The sequence below is a fragment of the Sciurus carolinensis genome, chromosome 9 (genome assembly GCF_902686445.1).
Source record: "Sciurus carolinensis chromosome 9, mSciCar1.2, whole genome shotgun sequence".
Lineage (NCBI taxonomy): Eukaryota > Metazoa > Chordata > Mammalia > Rodentia > Sciuridae > Sciurus > Sciurus carolinensis.
The window spans coordinates 21,656,431-21,677,160 of record NC_062221.1 but is presented as its reverse complement, the minus strand read 5'-3'; the positions used below and the strand labels follow the sequence as shown (position 1 = coordinate 21,677,160).

Genomic DNA, 20,730 nt, shown 5'->3' with positions numbered 1-20,730 from the left:
CCTTGCAAGCACAAGGCCCTGGGGTCAATCCCCAGCTTGGCCTCCCAGGGGCCCAGCAGAGCCACCCAGTCTCTGGCCAAGGCCCCACCCTTTCATAGGTATCCAGACACCTGGGGCAAACACGTCTATCCCCAGGATCTGTCCAATTCCTGCTCCTTTACTCCATTTCGAAGTGCACCAAGCAGCCCCCTCTCCAGGCTGATCAGTTAGTGAGCACGTGACCAAGAGCCCCAGTGCCTTGTAAGGAAGGGCACCAGCCAGAAAACATGGTGCTCCTCGCACCTTACTCTGGGATACGTGGCCAGGCACATGTGTGCACACATGCACACGTGAAGCACATGCATGCCCACATCTGGGCACCGATTTTGTCATCCCCCAAGGAAATAGTAAGGTGACTCTTGGAAGACTAGATTCCACAAAAGGCACAAATTCTTCAAAAGTCACTGGCCAAAGGTACTGAGTTGGAATGGTGCTCTGGGCTTTCTGCCCTAGATCTGCAATATCCCCCCCTGGGCTCTTGTGGGGTGCATATGGCAGGTAGAGCTGAATAGGACTCCCCTGCACAGTGGTTGCTATTTTGTTTTGGACCCCAAATGTTAGCAGAGGGCCAGAAGTAGGTAAGTGCAGGGGCCCCAACATTCAGGCGGCTCCAGGGACAACATTCCTTTAGGTGAGCAACCTATTTGCACAGTTGCTCAGAGATTAGAGAGTCCAGGGATTAGAGAGAGCAAGACAGGCCTCCACGTTGCTCAGGTGGCAGGAAGTAGGCTGGAGGGCTGGGTGATCACCCCATTTAGTAGGACCCATTGTCATCTGCAAAGTTCCTAGAAAAATCTTTGGAGGTTCTGAAATCTTCCACCTGCTTGACTCCGTTCCTGTGGGTCCTGTGGGCAGGAAGGCTGGCATAGGGACACCTTCTCTAGGATCCCAGTTTGGTTACTCATCAACATGGCTGCAGAGTCCCCATACCTGTCTGAGGATACCTCACCATGACCATGGGGTAATTGGTCAGATTTCTGTCTGCCACAATTGGGAAGAGATGAGAATGATTTTCTTTTGAATCAAAACCATATACTTCCCTGGGTACTGGGAGCAAGTGATGTTACAGTGAAGGAAAGGTGCCCAAGAACATGCCACACACTTGAACATCCTCTGCACTTGTCCAGGCAGACAGCAGGCATGGTGTCTGGATACATGGATGGTCACAGACAAGACTCTGTGCTGAGTGGGAGGGAAGGTAGGAGTGGGGTAAGGAAAATGGCACCTTCGGAGACTCACTCCCACAATGTGGTCAAAGCTACCTGGGGAGGCTACCAACTGCCACACCCTCCTTTCCCTTCCAGCTCTTTTTGGTACAGGGGATTGCATTCAGGAGCACTTAACTACTGAGTCCCACCCCAGCCCTTTTTGTATTTTTAGAGACGGTCTCATCAAGTTGCTTAGGGGCTTGCTACATTGCAGAGACTGACTTTGAACTCTTGATCCTCTTGCCTCAGCCTCCAGAGCTGCTGGGATTACAGGAGTGGACCACTGTGTCTGGCCCCTCCCAACATTCTGAGAACTTCCTCTGGAAGTCAACCATATCCTTATTCCAACTCTTCTTAAAGCAACTTCACAGAATTCCTAGGACTTGTCTTGAGACAGGACTATGACATGGGTGGACCCCAAAATTCCTTACCCCCTTTCCTTCCATAGGTTCGAACACACCATTCTTCATAAATTTTTTTATTAAAATACTGTTACACCCAGTGGAATGCAGCAGCAATCCTGGTACAGGGTGGCATAACAAAACAGCCATGTTTACACTTAAATATTTATGATAACTTAAACATACAGACACACATCACGGTCTTTGGCAGAAAATGTTCACAGCACAAAAAATACTTTAAAAGAAATACCAAATATTAATCCAAAATATATTAAGTTGTTTTTTTTTTTTTTCTTTTTGTGATATTTGTTGTTTCTCTTTTTTTTTTTTCTCTTTTTCTTTTTGCTTTGTAAACAATGCACATGAACCAAATGTATTTTTCAGGGGTTGGGGAATTAAAAAAATATGCAATTGTCCAGCAAATGCAAATGTTTAAAAAGGTAACTTGGGGAACCATGGAAATGAAACAACACATGTAGAACTTAAAAACAAGAAGAAAAAAAAAAACCCACAAATATTCAAGAACTGAAAACAGTAAAGACAAAACTGCTAAACACCCACCAATTGCTATTGGACTGAATTGGGGGACTTTTAAGACCAAAGTCAAAATCTCTGCTGCTGCAGGCTGCCATGCAGGACACTCCACCCTAATTCAAAGTATCTGGCCCTGCTGTGGGGCTGCGTATGGGTCACGTGAGGAGCCAGCCTCATGGGCGCCATTTTGTGATGTGGGCTCCAGGTAAAGTCACATCTTGTAGCTCACTGGCTAGTATTCAACAGCACAGCTTCCTCTCCCAATACCTCTGGGTGGGAACAACAAAGACATGAGAACAAGATAACTCCAGTTTCCTCAGAGAACTGGTGCTGGGTAGGGCCACCTTCATCCACAAGTGGGCATGGCAGATGTCTGTGTGTGGTGGCTCATTTCATCTGGCTCAGTTTATTATCAAACTGACAGGATGTCCCAGGGATAGGAATTGTGGAGCCATTTCAAAAGGTTGTTGATGGGGATCCCACGGGCATTTCATACAGGGCTCAAGATGGAAGGACAGGCAGCCAATGTCCCATGAATCAACCAGCATCGAAATCCATGGGCCAAGAAGTTGAGAAGGAAGAACAACTGGGAAGCCAGTCAGAAGCTTCAGGACAGGGAAACGCCACACGTGAAGACAAATCTGAACCAGCATGCCTTGATTTTCTGTTCCACAAGAAAGGGAATTATTTACAAACCAGAAACCATCTCCCAGGTCACTCAAATGACCCCAACCTGCTCCATGTGAGGGGTGAGACTGTGGCTTCACATCCTCAACAGTCTCCCAAAGATTCAAGGTGTAGTGATTCCAAGATGACAGTGAAGAACTAAAGAGCAGATGAAGTTGGCTGGGACCACACTTAGCCAAAGAACATGACTGACTTGATTACTGAGCCAACCCCCACGATGCCCATGGGCAGCTATCCTTGTCAATCAGCTCCCCAAACCAACATATCCCCTCTCCCTCCCTGCCTGAGTGCCAAATGGCAGGTGGCAGGTCAGAGTGGGCTCAGTTCCTTTCTGGGCTTTTAGTTGCTACCCCAGCTACAAGCCTTGGGTGGCAGACAGAAGCCGAATCCTTATTCTTCATGGGCAGGCAGGGAGCTAAGAAGCAGTCTTTCCGGGTGCTGGTTTCCTGCAGCTTCCTTCTCTGCTGTAGTGCCCCTTCCTGAGTTCCCAGGACCAGACGGGCATTGGTTGGGGAAAGTGGGAAGCAGCAGTTGAAGGGGGGCTGCTGGAATGGCCAAGGGCAGGGGAGGAGAGGGCACGGATGAGGGTCCTCAAGGCATCGCCTCCTTCAGATCAATATCTCCACCATGTCCGATAAATCCTGGACTCGGGATGTTGCTATAGAGTCTGGGGAGAGACAAGAACACAGGCACATGTTACCAGAATGCACTTTTAAAATCCTGGCACTTTTATTTTTCATTTTTGAGATAGGGTTTTACAAAGTTGCTGAGGCTGGCCTCAAACTTGTGATCCTCCAGCCCTTCAGTCTCCTGAATAGCTAGGATTACAGGTGTGCGCCATTGCACCCATCTCCCCTAGTAAATTTTGAAGACAGGATCTTACTTCAACTTTCCCCTACTTAGCTGGCTAAGTACCTGGGTTCCCATAACCAGGCCAACCTAGAACAACCCTCTGCTGCTTCTCAGCTCTTGGCCCAGACCCCCAGCCTCCAATGGGGAAGTTGCCTTTGTTTCTAACTTTGAACGGTTGGAGGGCTTGGAGGGAGCCAGTGGAGGGCCCTGCGGGAGGGAGGCTGCTGCATTCTTTCCATGCCTGTGGTTTTTTGAGATCATGAGGCACAGGCAAATATGCAAAGGCTAATGTGGACAGAGAGCCAAAAAAAAAAAAGGGTATGTTCTCAAGTTTCTCCTTCCTGGACTCTTTTTAAACAGTCTCCTAACTTGAGCATGCCCTCAGGATAACTTGCCAGGCTCCATTATCTTAGCTATTTGGATTGGCAATGAAATATGTCAGGAAAACTATGAAGGAGGAGATAAAGTGCTTTCTGTTCTGTGGCTTTCTTTCTGAATTTGGATCTGTCTCCCATCAGGGTTTCCGATCCCTCTTACCCATGTAGCCATCAGCCCTGGCATTGACACTGAAGTGGGCCAGATGCCTCCTCACCTCTCATATGAAGGGTTCCCCATGGAGGATGGATAATGACCAGGAAGGGTCTGGAGACAGGGCCTTGGTGTTCTAGTTCATACCCAGGGCACCCTCAGCCCTGCCCAGCACAGAAGCTAGGGAGACATGGGGGCTCACCCAGAGAGGTGGCCTTCTGGCCACTGCTGCTGCACCCTAGCAGGCCATCAGGCTCTGGTGCCAGGCAGGCAGAGGTGCTGTCTGGCAGGCCATCGGTCTGGGTGCTCCCATCTCTGCTCCCGTGTTTGGTGTGGGCCGGGAGGGGAGCTGCAGCCACTGTCTCCTCCAACGGTGCCCTGTCTGGGGGAAAGGCAGGAGATTGGTAGTTACTACCTGGCTTGTAAGAGGTGGCCCCTAGGAAGAATACCCCAAGTTAACTGGACCTCCTAGACATGGAAGTCGGTAATGAATTGCTCATGATTTGCAATAACTGATAAGACTCAATGTGAATGGGTGTAATGATCAGGCTGGATTGCTACCAGATGGTTTTGAGTGGTGGAAGCTTCCTTTGTAGAATAAATCTCGAATTTCTGTGGTATCTAAGAAGAGTGAAAGGGGTTTGTGTAGAACAAGCATCTGCACAGGAAGCTCTATTTTTATTGGATTGTTAAATCCTGGGGCTAAAGGTGATAGAATTCATGGAGAAGGGGGCTAATACCTTTCCTCATACTGGCAAGACAGCTGTGGGCTATAGGGTCTCTGGATCCACAGTATAAACTAGTTCCCCTAGGAGGATTCAGGAAGTCCTGGTTCCTATGAGCCTTGTTGCTAGGAGGAAAGGTCTGGCAATTTGTGTTTGGACAGGAGAAAAACCTCAATTTACCCCACCACCAGCCTCCGCTTACCTATAGTCAGTTGGGTGGGGGCATCTGCTTGTCGCTCACTTGATGAAAGTCCTTGCCAGACCTGGGTCCCGGCTGCTGCGGCCGCAAAGATAGATGGCACTGACTTGGCAGGCCGCAGGGAGCCCTGGGTGGCCTTGCCAGGGTCTTTCCTGGATCGTTGCTGAAGGACCTTGATCACTGCGTCCTTCTCCAGGATCTGGGCGTGGAGCACCTTTAACCTGAGGGGGGAAAGGTCATGCCACCTCATCAGACCCGCAGTCCCAGTGCCTCCCTCCCTACAGCCATGGGACCCTCTCCTTTGCGTCAGGGACCTGGAGCGGGCCTGCAGATGCCATCACAGCTCTGCAATTTGACGCTCAAAGCTGAGGCTCTGAAAACTAGCAGTATGTGAGGCCCTGGGCGCTTCTCACACAACACAAGCATGTCATCGGGGTGGGTCTAGATTCACTGAAGGCAGCAGTGGTATGACCATCTCTGTCCTAAAGGGTAGTTCCCCAGAGAGGGTGAGGAAGCTTGGAGCCTGGACGGTAGCCAGCACCTCCAAGGCCAGAGTCTCCTGGGTAGACCAAGAACCTGGCCATGCAAACACAGGGGTCAGCTTAGAAGCAGAAGGATCTGCTGAGCTGAGCGGGGACAGAGGCCTATTTACCAGGGATCAAGGACAGGGCAGAGACAGCAACCCCCACCCTCACCAGCACTGTGGTGCCCAAGCCCGGCCTGCAGTGCCGAACCTGCTTTCCATCTCCTGATGCCTGTGGCCACCTGCAAGCAGACCCTCGTTGAAGCTACTGCTGGGTGAGGGTTGGGGGGAGTGTCGGATGAGAGTAGTGTCACGCTGGGCAGCTGCGGTGGCAGCTGCGTCCATGGCAAACTGCCTCATGGCACGTTCCTCCAAATACTTCTGCTCCCACTTGGTCATGTCAGCCTCCAGTGCCAGGATCTGTTCCTCCTTCTCCCGCAGTTGTTCTGACAGTCGCAGGGCACTGAGTTCCGGGGAGCCACCACTGCTGCCGCCACTACTAGGGGTGCCCGTCTGTCTCTGCAGAGCAAGAAGCACTGTGGTCAAGGGTGGAAGTAGGGGTCTGGTAGCTCCTCATCCTCACATGAAGAGCCCACTTGTATGTGTTTGTTCAGCCACGTACAACACAGAATCTACATGCTGTGTGTCCAGAGACGGGGTGGCACAGATCCCCACATACTTCCCCTGAATCCTGTGGGTCCAGGACCATATAAACAATTCCCTAAACTAGGAACAGGACTACTATAAATAACCATACTGGTCGGCTATGGTGGCACATGCCTGTAATCCCAGCGGCTAGGGAGGCTGAGGCAGGAGGGTCATAGTTCAAAGCCAGCCTCAGCCACTTAGTGAGGCCCTAAGCAACTCAGCAAGACCCTGTCTCAAAATAAAACATAAAAAGTGCTGCGGATGTGGCTCAGTGGTTAAGTGCCCCTGGGTTCAATACCCGTACTCCCCCCATCCCCCCAAAAAAAATCATACTGGAGCTGGGCACAGCAGTGCCCACCTGTAATCCCAACTACTTGGGAGGCTGAGGCAAGAGGATGGCAAGTTTGAGACTGGCGTGGGTAACTTAGTGAGATCCTGTCTTAAAGTTGAAAAAAAAGGGGGGGGGGGTGAAAATGTATTATGGGGAAAAAAATAGGGTGGCAGGTTTGGTTACCCTACTTCTACAGGAAGGTTAAGGCTGGGAGTGGAGCCAAATCCATCTGATCTATATACAAGTCCAAAGTAGGGACAAAGACTTAGGACCTGGTAACCACCTTCCTTCAATCCTGGAGAGATAGATAAGCGCTGCCAGTCTGCTATACCCAGGTTACTGATCGACTTTCTCTAGAGATCAAGGTTGCCAACTTCTACTATTGCTGAGGACAAGAGTCCCCCAAGCCTGGACTCAGGCCAAGTAGCAGAGCCTCTGCTACGACAGGTGAGTGAGTAGCCACTGGGCAAGAAGGGTACACGGATCAGACACGGGTGCTTTCCCAGGGGGCTGAGGCTTGGATCGGAGCTCCCATGGCAATCCCTGGAACCCGCCTCCTCAGATGCTGCCCCAACTCTGTCGGCTGTTTGTCTTCTGGCTCACCTGCTGTGCGCGCAGGGCCTTGAGTTCCTGCTCCAGGCGTGTCCGCAGACGCAGTTCCAGCTGCTCCCGCTTCTCGCAGGCGGCCTGCAGCTGCCCAAGCGCCTGCTGCAACCGCTCCACCTTCTCCACGTAGGCCTGCTTCTTACGCAGCTCCTCCTCGGCTCGCGCTGCACGTCCCTGAGCGTTGCCCAGAGCCTGCTCCAGCAGCTCCGCTCGCCGCCGCTGGTCCTCAATGGCGCCGCGCAGCAGCGCCATCTCCCGCTCCAGCTTCTCCTGCTCCTGCTGCTGCTCGTAGCCTGGAGGGAGAAAGAAAGGGGCTTGGTCAGTGAAGGCAACCACCCTGGCTGGCCCCACCCTCTTGACAATCCAAGGAGTTAGGTTCCATGATGAACTTACAGGAGGACACTGAGGCTCGGATGAAGTCAGGAGTACACGGCAGAGCCTGACTCCAAGACCCGGGTAGTAAGAACTAGGCTAGAATTGCCTCTCTACTGGGACAGCCCCAAACACTGCACCTGTAGCAGGAGCCACAATTCACAATTTCCCTTGAGCCTCATGATAACTTGTGGTCTGGTGGTAGGAACTGTGATGCCCATGATGTCCTTTTACAAGTGAGAAAATGAAGGCTCTGGGGGACAGTGACATCATCATCATTCAGGAGGAAGGATGAAGAAAGAGACAAGAGAAGCACTATTTGCCACCCCATGAACCAGGCACTCCAGCATCTTATTCCACTAAATTCTCCAGGCTTCCTAAGTAGGATGTGTGGTTCCCAACTTGGAGGGGAAGAAACAGAGGAGGGGGACTGGGCTGCCAGATGGGAAGCCAAGCTGCTCTGGCTCCGAAAGCCCAGGCTGTGGTGTGAGGCACTAGCCCTTGCAATGGGCCTCCCAAAGTGGGCTCCATCCAGGGTTCCTTCTGCAGATCTAGGTCTCACATTTCCTTCCATGGTCTGGGAACCTAGACATGGGCAGTGTAAACTCTGCAGTACACTGCAAATGTCTTTGGTTCAAAGATTTGTGTCTGTGGTTCTGGCTATCCTGACTTTCAATGGTGATTGCGGCCTGGGCCAGCTCAGAGTCCTCTAGCCAATGTTCTCAGCTTAAATCCCCTTCCGTGCACTTGCTCCTTGGGAGTTTCAGTCTGGTCTCCAAGGAATGGGCGCTTAGCTTGCTGAAGAGCAGGAGGTGGGTGTTGCTATGGGGCCTGCCTAAAGAACCCAAAGGTTCTGTCTCTGGGATGGTGGAACTTTCTGCTGTTGTGGAATTATTCTATATTGTGCTATCGAAAGCAGTGGCCACTAGGTCACATGTGGCTAGTGAGCACTTGCAATGCAGCTAGTAAGATGGAGGAACTGGAGGTTTGATTTCATCTCATTTAAAAAATTTTAATCTTTTAGACACGTGTGGCTAAGGACTTGTCATATCAGACCCTCTCTGCTCCTGGAAAGCAGAATGGAAGATTCATTGACTCAGGGCCCTGTGGCAGGACAAGGAAGGTGACAGTTAACCCAGGTCAGCTCCTGGTTCACTATAGGATTTTAAAGACTAGGCCCAGGTTGAAGGGTTTCATTCTTTGACTTGGAAAGAAAAGATGGAGAAGTCCAATGACATGGAAATCAAAGTGTCCATATTCTTAATGCCCAGTCGGTGGGGTGGGGCAGGCAGGTTTGGACTTGACATTGACAGTGCCCCTTTCTGTTTGGGTTCACAGAGCCCTATTACTTAGAGTTCACATAAGACCTGCCTTAGCATTTCTGGAGGTCGAACTCCATCCCATCTTACAGTCTGAGAACCTGTAACAGTGAGAAGACACGTGCCCAAGGGTCAGATCTAGCAGGAGGGCAGGGCCTGATCAGAGGGGCCAGAGGGACAGAGCTGCTAGCTGTATGGCTTGCTTGTGGTTAAAATGGCAATGACCACATTTTTGTCCTAGTGCTGTCTGACTGCCAAAAAAGATAGGTCACCCAGAGCCATCTTCCCCGAGAGTTCTGCATGGCCCTCCAACCTGTGAAATGCCTAATGTGGGCCAAGAAAAGCTGCCTGTGCTCCTTGGTTAGCTCTGGGGTGCTGGAGCCTGCATGGGAAGTTTCCTACAGCCTCTTACCTTCAAGGTACCTGATGGGCTGGGAGGCTGGACCTTGGAGGCCACCAGGACCCTAAGAAAACCAAGGGCCTGTGGGGAGGTCAGTTCCTGGGCATATCTGCAGCCAGGCCAGGGCTGAGTGTCTGGAGGGGCCAGGGACATGCCTGCTAGGGGCCCCCACCTCCACCTCCCCGCCTCCTCCTGGGGCGAAGGGCGCCAGGCAGTGTGTTCAGGAGGGAGGGAGCGGTGGGGGGTGAGCCAGAGCGGAACAGCCCAGCGGCTCTGGAATGCCAGGCATCCAGGTCACCCGCGGCTGTGAGATTAATGGCTCCAGCAAGAAGCCAAGAACAGCCTGGCGCTTGCTTGCTTGCTAGCTCCCAGGGGAGCGGAAACGCCTCCTGGCCTCCTGGCCTGCCCCCCCACCGCATTGCAGGCTTCCAGAAACCGGCCTTTCTTTGGCTGAGTCAGGCCTCAAAAGCCAGCCCTCCCTTCCCTACAGGACACCCCTCATCTGCCTGGCCCTGCTGCTGGCACTCTCCAGATTCCCAAGGGCAACCCCCACTCATTTTTCTCCCTCCACTCCTCTCTAGGGAGCCTTAGCCACTGCCACCTCCCTTTGCCTGCCTAAGGGAGCCAGTGTAGCCTAGCTGACCTCAACCCCCGCCAAACCCTGGATGCCTTCAGTGGCTTCTCCCACTTTCCTCCATGCACCTCCATGGGAGCCATTTAATAGATTTTTCATCTCTGGCTCTCTTTCCACCCCTGAGAACCTCAGGGACCCTCCCAGTTAGGCCTCCTGATCCAAGGACCTTCTGATCAGTCTCCTGTATCATGAACACTCTTGAATGTGTGGGAATCTGTTTCACCCTTAGGGTCATGGCTTCTCTCCTGCCTCCCTTTGCCAATTTCTGGGCCTGCTCCCATCCCTCTGCTAAATACCTGCCAGTTGCTTAGCTCAGTTCTGCTAATGAAAAAAAAAAAATGAATGAATGAAGGGATGGATGGGCTAGTCAATGAACTCATCCATGTTCAAGGATGCAAGAACCTCCTCCTTTAGAGAGAAGCCTCAGAATTCCTTTAGCTTGCTGGCTGCCTTGCTATGGCTGGGCTCCACCATCTTCCTCATCTCTCACATTCCCATCAAGCACCCCCAACCTTTCTGCTGCCTGAAACTCTCTGAAAAACTCTAGACTCTTCATTCTCCTTAATCCTACTGTGACCAGAGCAATCCTGCACCCACTACTGCCCAATGCAACCCTGTTGCTGACCAACACTACAACCATGGTCAGTACCATAGCTCACTACTTCCCAGTTTTCCCTCTTGGATCAGTTGACCTTCCCAATAAACAGAGAACCAGATCTGCTTCTTCTATGGAAGCCACCCCTCTCTCCCATTGGTCTAGTGGCATATAGTAGCCATTCAATAAATGTGTGCCTAGGGTACTGCTTTTGCAAGGGAAAGGGCCAACCCTCTCCATCCAGAGAGATCAGTGATGCTATTGCCTGCATACCTGGGCAGGCTTCTTAGGGAGATCACTACTTACTCTGAGCAAGCAGCTTGGCCACCATATCCTGACTGCCCGCCTGGGCCTCCTGTGTCTTGCTTGCCAGGCGGCGGTTTGCGGACTCCAATCTCTCTGTTTCAAGTGAAGAAAAGATGTTTTAGTGTTAAGTGATGCTGCCTGCCTCGGGTTTTCCCTGGGGTTCTGTTATCTGTGAGGCTGCATCCTCCAAGCTGGGAATGGGCTCATAAGGACCAGCTTAGCTCAGGTTCCAATGAGAAGGAAGCAAGCACCCTCTCAGGGGGTCATGATCTGGTCCACATGGTAAGAATTCCAAGACCCAGAACAGAGACAAGGATCTCTCCGTAAAGACAAGTAGATCCCCAAGAGTCTCGGCCTGCCACTCATGCTTGCAAAGAACAGAGATTATGAAGGCTCCTGGCACAGAGGGCCCAAAGCTCTGCAGCCCTCACCTCTAAGGTCGCGGTTGAAATCCTGTAGCCGCCTCATTTCACTGTCCATCTTGTTCCGCATGGTCTTCTCCAGGGCCTCACGCTTGGAAGAGGCCCTCGTCAAACTCTCATGAGCCTCTGAGAGCTGCTGGATTTCACTTTCCAGCTGCAAAGGGACAGACAGCAAGCTGAAGGAAGGGGAGGGATCCCAGGAATGATCCCAGGCTGGAGAGTGACAGCACTCTCCATCAGAAAAGGGAAGAGGGGCTGGGGATATAGCTCACTGGGTAGAGTGCTTGCTCGAATGCACGAGGTCCTGGTTCAATCCTACCACCATCACTGCACACACTCAAAACGGGGAGATGAGAGGGCAAAGAACAAGACTCCAGGTGGCTCTGGTGGGATGGCCAGAAGCCTGCAGCCTCCAGAGGTGGACTGAACTGCTGGGACCACAGTAGGGTCCCATCTGCTGCTAAGGACCAGAGGCTGAATGAACCCAGCTGTTCTGTGCCCGACATCCATAAAGAAGCATTTTACTTTCAGCTAGCATCTGCTAAGAAATCTGAGGGAAGGGTCAGGAGTGGGCATGTTCTGGGTGGTTCAACAGGACACCAAAGCATAGTCACAGGAGCCTGAGGTCATCTGTTAAAACTGAACTTTGGTGCATAGTGGTAAACCTCTGCTAAAGAAGGGGCACCAGACCAGAGCCTGAGTTGCCTCTGCCTGGAATATCTGCCCCTGAAGTGGCCCCGTCCAAGCCAAGGGCTAGCCTGGCCCGGGCTGCCCCTCCCACTTGGCTGCCACAGGTCCCGCACGTGTTCCTAGCTGGCTTGCCATGCCAACAAGTCGCTTTTTTTCCCAAGAGGAGGGGCTTTCTCTTTGGCCTAGAACAGACTGGCTGTTGTGTGCGGGACACAAAGGGCTCTCTGTGGGCGGTGTCTGCGGGAGGGGTGTGTGCAGGGCAAGGGTGCGAAGGTGCAGGGGCTGAATGAGCTCTTTCTAACTGCCGCTGGCCAGCAACTGCTCATGCGCCAGGCCTGCAGGCCTCTCGGCTGTTCCCCAGCTGTCTGGAGTCAGCTTGGGAGGGTGCATGAGGAGTGAAGTGGGAGGGGGAGGATGGAAGCTGGTGAGAAATCCCGCCAGACCCAGGCTCTCTGGATCCTCCCTGCCTACCTACTCCCCAGCCAGACCCCCAAGGTCCCCGTCAGGGCCTACCTTCTCAATGCGGCCTGCCTTTTCTGCTGAGCTCTCCAGCTCCCTCTGCAGCCTCTCGTTGTCCCTCTGCAGCTTGGCATTCTCCCTCAGCACGGCCTCCATCTGGGCCAGGTGGGCACTGCCCGAGGTGGCTGAGGAGGCCTGGGCACTTGCTGGCCCCCCCACCCCAGGTGGATTGAGGGAGCCCAAGGGGCCATGACCAAGGGCGGCTGGATTTGGGGGTGGGGGTGGGGCGTGCTCCTGGGGCTGCTGCAGGTACTGGTACTGCTGCTGCTGCTGGAGGAACACAGGAGGCACCTGGGCCTGCAGGATCCTGGGGAACAGAAGAGACGGTGCTCAGAGACTGCAGCTCTATTAATAAATGACCAATACGACTGCTGATCATTACACAGCCTCCCAGTGGTGGGCTGAAACCAGTAGGTAAGGCTTTTTCCAAAGGTGTCTGCCTGAGACTCTTAAGAGCCAGAAAGGAGGGCTGAAGGGGATTAATGCAGGATGCTTTCTCCGTGTCCTGTCTCACTGAGGTCAGGGCCTTGGGGATCAGCCTAAGCAATCCTGGATCTCCTAAGCAACTAGTGCTTAAGCGAGGCACCATTTAAAAAAATGCAACCTAGATCCTTCTAGTCTACAGAGGTTCTTTTTTGGGGGTCTGGAGGCCACAGTGATCATGACTGAGCATGTAGCCTTTTGGACCCTGGAACCACTTTGTGGTGGGTCCCAGCAGCTATCCTGTGTCTGTTATAAGCTGCCAGTTTCAGGACTGCCAAAGCAGCACATTCAAGTTTTCTATTTTAGGGCCTATAACACATACACCCACCACCCCTGTAAACACTGAAATATTTTTAGAAGACTTCAATTAATGGTTAGAGCAAGACAGATTGCAGGATAAGAACCTGAGGAATAGATGTTCAAATCCCAGCTCCTGCCATTTGACCCTTGGCAAATACCTCTACCCCATGGGGGCCATTCCTCTACTTATCACGAGGAGCTCCAGGCCCAAAGGTAAGGCCTGGCAGAGTGCTGGGCCAAAGGCAGGTACTCCCCTAATGGTGGCTCATTTCTACCTCTCCTAGTAGGGACCTCAGCTTACTCAGTTTAAAAAATGAGGGGCCATCTCTCATGGTGGGTGAGCTCAGGGGACAATGCTGTACTGGCCCCTGGCACTGGTGTAATATCACCCTCAGGGCTCTATGTTGAGGGGAGGAACAAAAAGCCAGGGGATCTTTCTAGAGCTTTATGATACCAACTGACACAACTCCTTCAGTTTCACAAAGACTTTTCCAAATATCCAAAGCCCCACACAAACTGAAATCTACCTCAGGTTCTTCCCCTCAGTCCTCACGCCCAGCCCTACAGCCTAAGGCTCCTCCCTAGGCTAAAGATCAGGACCCAACTCCCCCAAAATAATCTCCATCTGATCAGCTAAAAGGAGAAGTAGCAGGTGCATTTCTCTCACTACCTAAAGTAGGGCTTCCAGTGAGAGTTGGACAGAGGGTCTCCACTATGAAGCCCAAATTCTCTTCGCTGCTACATGTGGCCAGTTCTCAAGGTGGTTTCAGAGCTTGCTACCCTCTGCACTGGGCAGGGTAGACACATTCTTTGGGGATGACTTAGCTCCAAGAAAGAATAGTCTTCTTTGCCTTCACGCTTGCTTCCCCTGCCCCTTGCCCTTCCCCTCCCCCTCTTTTTGTTCTCCTGCAAATAGTCAATTTCCTTGCCCGAGATATTATCTTTTCCTGACAGGGTTCAATAGGGCTGGTCCAAAAGAAGAAACCTCGACTCAGCTTCCGAAACTCTTCCTGATCAGTCCTGAGAAGGCAGATAAGGTGGGAGTCTGGATCGGGTGGAGGCTGGAGAGAAACCAAGGGGCTCCCTCCATACCAGCAACATCACGTCAGTCACTCATTTCTCGAGAGCAAGGAAAGGCATCTTTGCCAGGAAAGGCCAAATGGTGGGAAAGGGGGTGACTAAATGAAGACTCAGCAAGAATGAAGAGAGAACCAGACTTGGGCCTTGAGCCACTGGAGGAAGGAAGTTTGCTAATCCATAGGGTCCCTATGATGGGGTGCCTGGACCCTTCTGGGTGAAGATGCAGCAATGATGGCTGGCTTCTCAGGACCAGGTGAGATGACCAAGGAAGGACCTTCTATCTAGAACCTGTATTTTTATGATTGTCTGGCTTCCTGCCTCCCCTGGTCTTCCTGCTTCCATTCTGACCCTTACAATCTACTCTCTGCATGCAGTCATTTATTACCCATGTGTGTGCTTTTTAAAGAGAAATCAGATCACATCTTCTAATGGTCTCTCTTCACACTCAAAATCAAACTCCAAGTTGCTACCCTGACCTGGCAGCCTCTCCTGAGCCAACACAAAAAGGGGCTCACTTGGGCCCAGCACCCTCTCCCACTATAGGTTGTAGACATAAGGAATAAAAACGGAAATGAAAAACAGACAGGACAGCTGACGGGGAGGTCTCTAAGGTGGCCACCTGGTTCTTGTAACCTCATTAGGAGCTCCTCCCAATAACTGTACCAAGCATGCTTCTAAAACACCTTCAGGGGAGGCCTTACTTTTCTGCTTAATTTGGGGACAATTCAGCAATGATTGCCAAACTCTGTCTTTGGGAAATTCTTTCTGAAATCTCACCTTTAACCCCTGCTACAATTCAAATCCTCTGGGGGCGGGGGGGCTACTTACTTGAATGCTATAGCTAAGCAGGTGTCTACCTCTGAGACTAAGCAAGGATGTTGTAAACTTCTTATGTGACCTTGGCTAAGTTCCCCTTTCCTCCAGCCACTGGCTCTCCCTTCTCAGGAAAGGGTTAGACCAGGCAGTCTCTGGAGCTGGGGTGGATGGGGAATATTGCCAGCTCAGACCCAAGGTGTGATCTTGAGACTCTCCAGCCTGGAAGAAAGCCAAGATTTGAAGGATCATGATGGGGGCTGTTACCTGACTTCCGCATGCTGGAAGTGTGGGCTGTTGCGGGCGCGGTACCTCGGGTCAGTGACAGCAGTGGTGTCATGGGTGAGTACAACATGTGGGTACTGAGGTGGGGGCCCCCGGGGCTCTGGGCCCTCAGCAGGGGAGCCCCGTGGCGGGGGACCCTGCTGGCTGCGGGCCAGCTGTGGGAAGCTGTGGGAGGAGCTCATGTGGCTGGGGGCCCGGGCGCCATTCCTCTCCAGGGACAGCTGCAGGAGCCTCTCACTCAGGGAGCGGACGTGCCCATGCCGCAGCTCCCGCAGAGCTTCATCCTGCCGCCGGGTGCCTCCTGGGGCCCCTCGAGGATCCCGGTCCCCGACCTGTGGCCGGGACCCCGCCTGCTGGGCTGCATAGTACTGAGAGTGGGCTTTGGCCTCCTCATAGGTGGGCAGCTCTTCGCCCTTGCTGGGCTGGGAGCACAGCCGGTAGAAGGTGTTCTCTGCCAGATGGGCCTCACCACCCTGGTGCTCCTGGCCCTGGGGCTCCTGCCTGGTGGCCTGCTGAAGCACCTGATTGTCCTCAGGTGCCAAGATCTCCAGGGAGCCCCCAGCTGCAGCCCCACCCCGCAGGGCCTGCTGTTGTATGGCCAGCAGCGTGCGCGTCTCAGCCAGGTTGCCGTAGCGCAGCTGCTCCTGGATGAGGCGGTGCAGGACCGTCCCTGAGGAATCTTCCAGCGTCCTCATGTTTCTTTGGCTTGCACACACCTGCCTAGACAATGGCCAGCAGGCAGCTGGCCCCAGAGCACCTGGCGAGAGAGACAGAAGAGCATTCAGTGGGAGCATGTGAGAAAGGGGAGGGTTTTTCATTATGGCAGGTTGAAAGCACAATGGTAAAGACAGAAGCTGGAATGGGCAGGTTTCATGCAAGCTTGGGTTCAAGTGCTAAGGCTGCCACCTATGGATTAAAGCAAGTCACCAAACTAACCCCTGGGCCCAGTTTCTTCTGGTACACTGTAAATCCTTGGCAATATCATCAGTGTAACGATATCCATGAAGACTTATTAAGCCTAGAGAATATAACAGAAATCCACAGGGTAATCTAACAGGAACCTCGGTTCCTCGGTCAGGGGCCCATCAAACAGTCTGATGGGCAATTCCAAGTAGATCTAACCACTGAGCTGTCCAGATCAGGGGGAAATAGGGGCCCTAGTTATTGACAAACGATTAATAAAAAGCACATGGCTCAGTGGAAGCCTTAGGCAAACAGCGATGAGGACCCTCTAGAATGAAGATGTCTGTCTGAGTCCAGCTGTCACGATCTACTACCCTCTATCCATTCCCAGCCATCTACCCTCTTCTCTCACTCTCCCTGAACCAGAGAGGTCCTAGGACAGGCTCCAGGCTCTGCTTCACCAAGGGCTGCTGATAAAATTAATCTTGGACTCCTCCTCACAGATGACCTTGGCAGTCTATAGGTAGTTCTTTAAGGTTAAGGAGGAAGAGGGAAAACCTGCATCTAGACCGGAGAATAAAGGATGGGGGGAAAAAAGGCTACAGAACAATAGGACAATGGTTTCGTGAGGCCCAACAGGGCTACCCAGCAAGGTTAGCAGGTTGGTCACCTGCTTACAGTAACTGCATGGGAGTCAGGGTTAAGAAAGAATGGCATGGTGTCTTTGATTTTATGATTATTCCCTCCCAATTTGGAACTTGGAAAAGCCCCCATTGGTCCTCCAGGGACACAGGGAATGAGCACTCGGTATTTTTGTTGACCTCAGTAATGATAACTGCGCCAGTTGGAGAGGGAAAGGGGAAGCTCTTTGTTACAGGAACCTGGGGCTGCAGACTGAGTCTAAAATCTGGGAGATCGTATCCAAGGAAGGTGTTCCCTTCTAAGCCTGGGCTCCTCGTGGCTGCCTCCCTCACTCCGCTTCCTGTCCACAGACTCCTCCAACACAAACCTCCAAACTGGGATTCAGAGAAAACCAAACAAACTCTGCACTGCCACAGGTACTGTGAAAGGGGGTGGGTGACCGAGAAATGTAGACTCTCCTCTGCCACAAAACCAGCTCCAGTGCCCTGCCTGTTTGGACTTGGCAGAACAGTCATTCACTCCTCCACTCCAGGACTCCAGCTGCCCAGAGCTGGAAGGGGGACATGAGTCTGGGGGACACCTAGATACATGCTTCCTGGCAGCCAACCCTCCTCCCCTGATGATTAAGACTCCAGAATTACCAGAGGCAAAACAAGCAAACGGGAGTCAGTTCGCATAGCGTTTCGTCTACAGGGCATTTCCTAAGTTAATCACTATCTGAGCTGACCCCTGCTGAGAAGGATGGGGAGCGGCAAGAAGGAATGCAGAACCTTCCCCACAGATTCCAGGCGCGCCAACAATGTGCCTGGACTGGACGCAAAGAAAATCTCCGAGGCCTCTTATCGCAAATATGCCCCTGAAATGCACAACCTTTCAGATACCTAAAAGCTCAGCTCTTACTAAAACCTGCTTCCCTTACCCGGGCCTTGCACACCTGCAGTGCTTGAGCGCTGCGCTCTCGGAAAACCGCCTTTCAAAGCAAGCACGAATCTGCAAGCCTTTGCCTGGATTCACTCTAGCCAAAGGAACCAAAACTACAGTCTCTAAACCAGATCGCACCCCGGCCAGGGCTCCCAACCTACCCTAGGGGACCACAAGCATCGATAGCCGCCAGTGAACCTAGGGCGAACGGGCTAGAGGAGTCCGCAGCCGGGAGAGGTCTTTAAGCGTCGCGGGTCCGCCTCCCTTCCTCCCTACCCAGTCCTCTTTGTTTTCCAAATACTCCAGCGCTGACGTCACCGGGCTGGACAGCAGACTGCATTCTTTCTAAGTGAGAGCCAGTTCGTGGCTCCAAAGAGGATTTTCCAAGGAAGACAAAGAGGAATTCTTGGGCTAGTTGGGGGCAGACACCTGTACCCCTCACCTAACCAAATCGGCTGCCAAGGCCTTGCACCCCGATCTCCAAGAGGCGCTTGCAACCTCTTTCCGCGCCCCCCACACCGGACCTCCAACCCGAAATACCGACCCCGCGCTCCCCAGAATCTGCTCCCTCTTCCAGCCCCAAGGGATCCTCGCACCTTCAAGAGCTCCCACCCACCCATCCAAAGTGCATGGCGCGGCGCTCTCCAGGTGTAGTTGCTCTTGCCGGGCTTTGCGGGCTGCCCCGAAAGGGCGCCTTGAGGACGCCGGGTCCCCAGAGCTCCGGTTCCCGGAAAAGGCCGGGCTGCACCCGGACTCTGGCTCGCTCAACCAGCCCCGCGCGCTCTCTGGAAGCACCCAGCGGCCTTCCTTACCTCTGAGACCCTCTGGTGCCCGCCGCAATCAGAACAGACGTGCCAGCCGTTCTCCGCTCGGCTCGACAGCGGAGGTGCGCACTCGCCAGTGGCGCCGACACTCTGGCCGCTCGGGCCCCAGCGCGCAGCCCCTGGGTCGGCCCGCGCTGGAGGCGGCTGCTATGCCAGGAATGTGAGAGTTTCAGGTTCCCCCTCGGGATCAAAGCGAACCACAAATAACCTCTCAGCGCGCCGCCCTCCTCCGCCCTCCGCCTCCTCCCGCTCCCCCTCCCGGCCCCCGCCTTCCTCCGGGGAGGCGGCGCTGCGGGCTGGGCGCAGGGCTGGGCGCAGGGCTGGCCGCTGAGCTCCGCTCCCCCGACGCCCAGGCCGCGCCGCCGCGCTCTGCCCCCTCCCCCTGCTCTGCAGTCTGAGCTGCTGGGGACGATTTAATCCAACTCGGCCCATCACTGCCCCCACTCCGTCGGCGCCTTGCGCCCATCCGTCATCCCTAAAGCCCTCCGCTGGAAGTCACGCAGGGGTGTGCATCGCGAATCCCGGGGTTGCTGCGGGAGGGGTGCTCCGACCTTGTGTTGGGGGTTGGGCTACAAAGATGTTCACTTCTGGTCCATTTGGATCCTGCCGGGGCGAAGAGATGATTCTGCTTCGAGTGGCGAGCATCTACCCAACCCCCACTGTTTTCACCCCCAGCGGCAACCTTTGAATTGCACTTTTATTGTTTACAAACACCTTGGCCAGTTCTTAGGACCTGTCTGCCCAGGAAGTGTGAATCTGAGTTGAGAAATCCGGTGAATTTGAGCCACCTACCCAACTGAATCACCCTCCGTTGGGCATTCTGTCCAACTCTTCCCCTAAGTAGCAATTGGCGCCCCTTCAAGCATGCCACCACCCTCCCAGTTACCATGTGAGTTATTTTATCATCCTCCTCATAAGTGAGGAAACCAAGGCCCAGAGAGGTTAAACATCTTACCTAGGGTCACACACAGATTAATTGATGAAACCAGATCCTTTCCTCGGTCACTGGAATCAGGATTCGCTAGACGAACAGGGCAGGCCCTGATAAATCCTTCTCTCTCCACCTACCCTCTCCCTGTTCCAGTCTCTTCTTTCTTCTTTCATCTCTTTGCACACCACTGCTGGCCAGGGACCCTCCCTTGTGCCCACTTCTTTGACTCCTGCCGTTTTTCCTATACGTGGAAGCTTCTTTGCCCCCAGCCCCTTCCTCCCCTACATAATCATCAGGCTGTGAGGTGGAAAACCCCTTCTTCCCAAAACTGTTCTGACACCCTCTGGGTCACTCACACCTTCCTCCCTGCCTCCACAGCTCCTCGGGCTATTCCTGAGTCCTGACCACACAGGGCCTCTCCACAGGTTCTTGGGGGTGGTGGCAAGGCAGTCCCAGGCCACCAGGAGAGTCTGGGCTGATTTCAGCCCCTGGTTGGGCCCTCCCTTCCTCCCCTCATCATAGAGTGTGCAGTTCCCAGACTTTGCTGGAGGGACAAGGAAACTTTGCAAGCTCAGTAGCCAGGGACATTGTTAATTTTTAATAAAAAGTGTGTGGGGAGGTGTGGTTTACTTGGAAGCCAAATATTGCATTTCGAATAGTGATTGGAATCTGAGACAAATGAAAAAAATGGGTCACTTATGCCAAACTTACAAAAAGAAGTTATCACCAGTACACCACTGTCCTAACTAGATATGGTAGATAGGAATCTTATAAATGAGAAGGAAGAGACATGGGTTCCCATGAGTCCTCACCTTGTGGATAGCATTCTTCTTGGAACCACTTGGTGGAGGTATGAATGAGAGTGGGTGTAGGTATGTGAACTCTGGCATTGCAAAACCAGGGCAAAAGCCACATGGGACAGTCCTGTCTTTCAGAGACTTTCAGGAGACACTTAACAAAATGCGTGACAAATGTTCCTCAGATGGTTGCAGAAAAGGGCAGTTCAGGGC

General features: G+C 53.0%; 1 protein-coding gene across 3 annotated transcripts; it reads right to left on the bottom strand.

Moving 5' to 3' along the window:
• Window positions 1-1,714: 1,714 nt before the first annotated feature.
• Amotl2 (angiomotin like 2) lies at window positions 1,715-18,915 on the bottom strand. 3 transcript variants are annotated; one of them, XM_047564257.1, is made up of 10 exons: window positions 18,778-18,915; window positions 15,482-16,256; window positions 12,533-12,845; window positions 11,339-11,483; window positions 10,908-11,000; window positions 7,279-7,574; window positions 5,908-6,215; window positions 5,177-5,394; window positions 4,452-4,631; window positions 1,715-3,536 (listed from the first exon to the last, which is right to left on the bottom strand). In XM_047564257.1, the coding sequence occupies exons 2-10, from the start codon at window positions 16,192-16,194 to the stop codon at window positions 3,478-3,480; spliced, it is 2,325 nt and encodes a 774-aa protein (XP_047420213.1). In that variant the 5' UTR covers window positions 16,195-16,256; window positions 18,778-18,915; the 3' UTR covers window positions 1,715-3,477. The 3 variants fall into 3 exon arrangements, with proteins under 3 accessions (XP_047420213.1, XP_047420214.1, XP_047420215.1); XM_047564258.1 differs by lacking the exon at window positions 18,778-18,915 and adding an exon at window positions 18,127-18,226; XM_047564259.1 differs by lacking the exon at window positions 4,452-4,631.
• Between the last annotated feature and the right edge of the window lie 1,815 nt (window positions 18,916-20,730).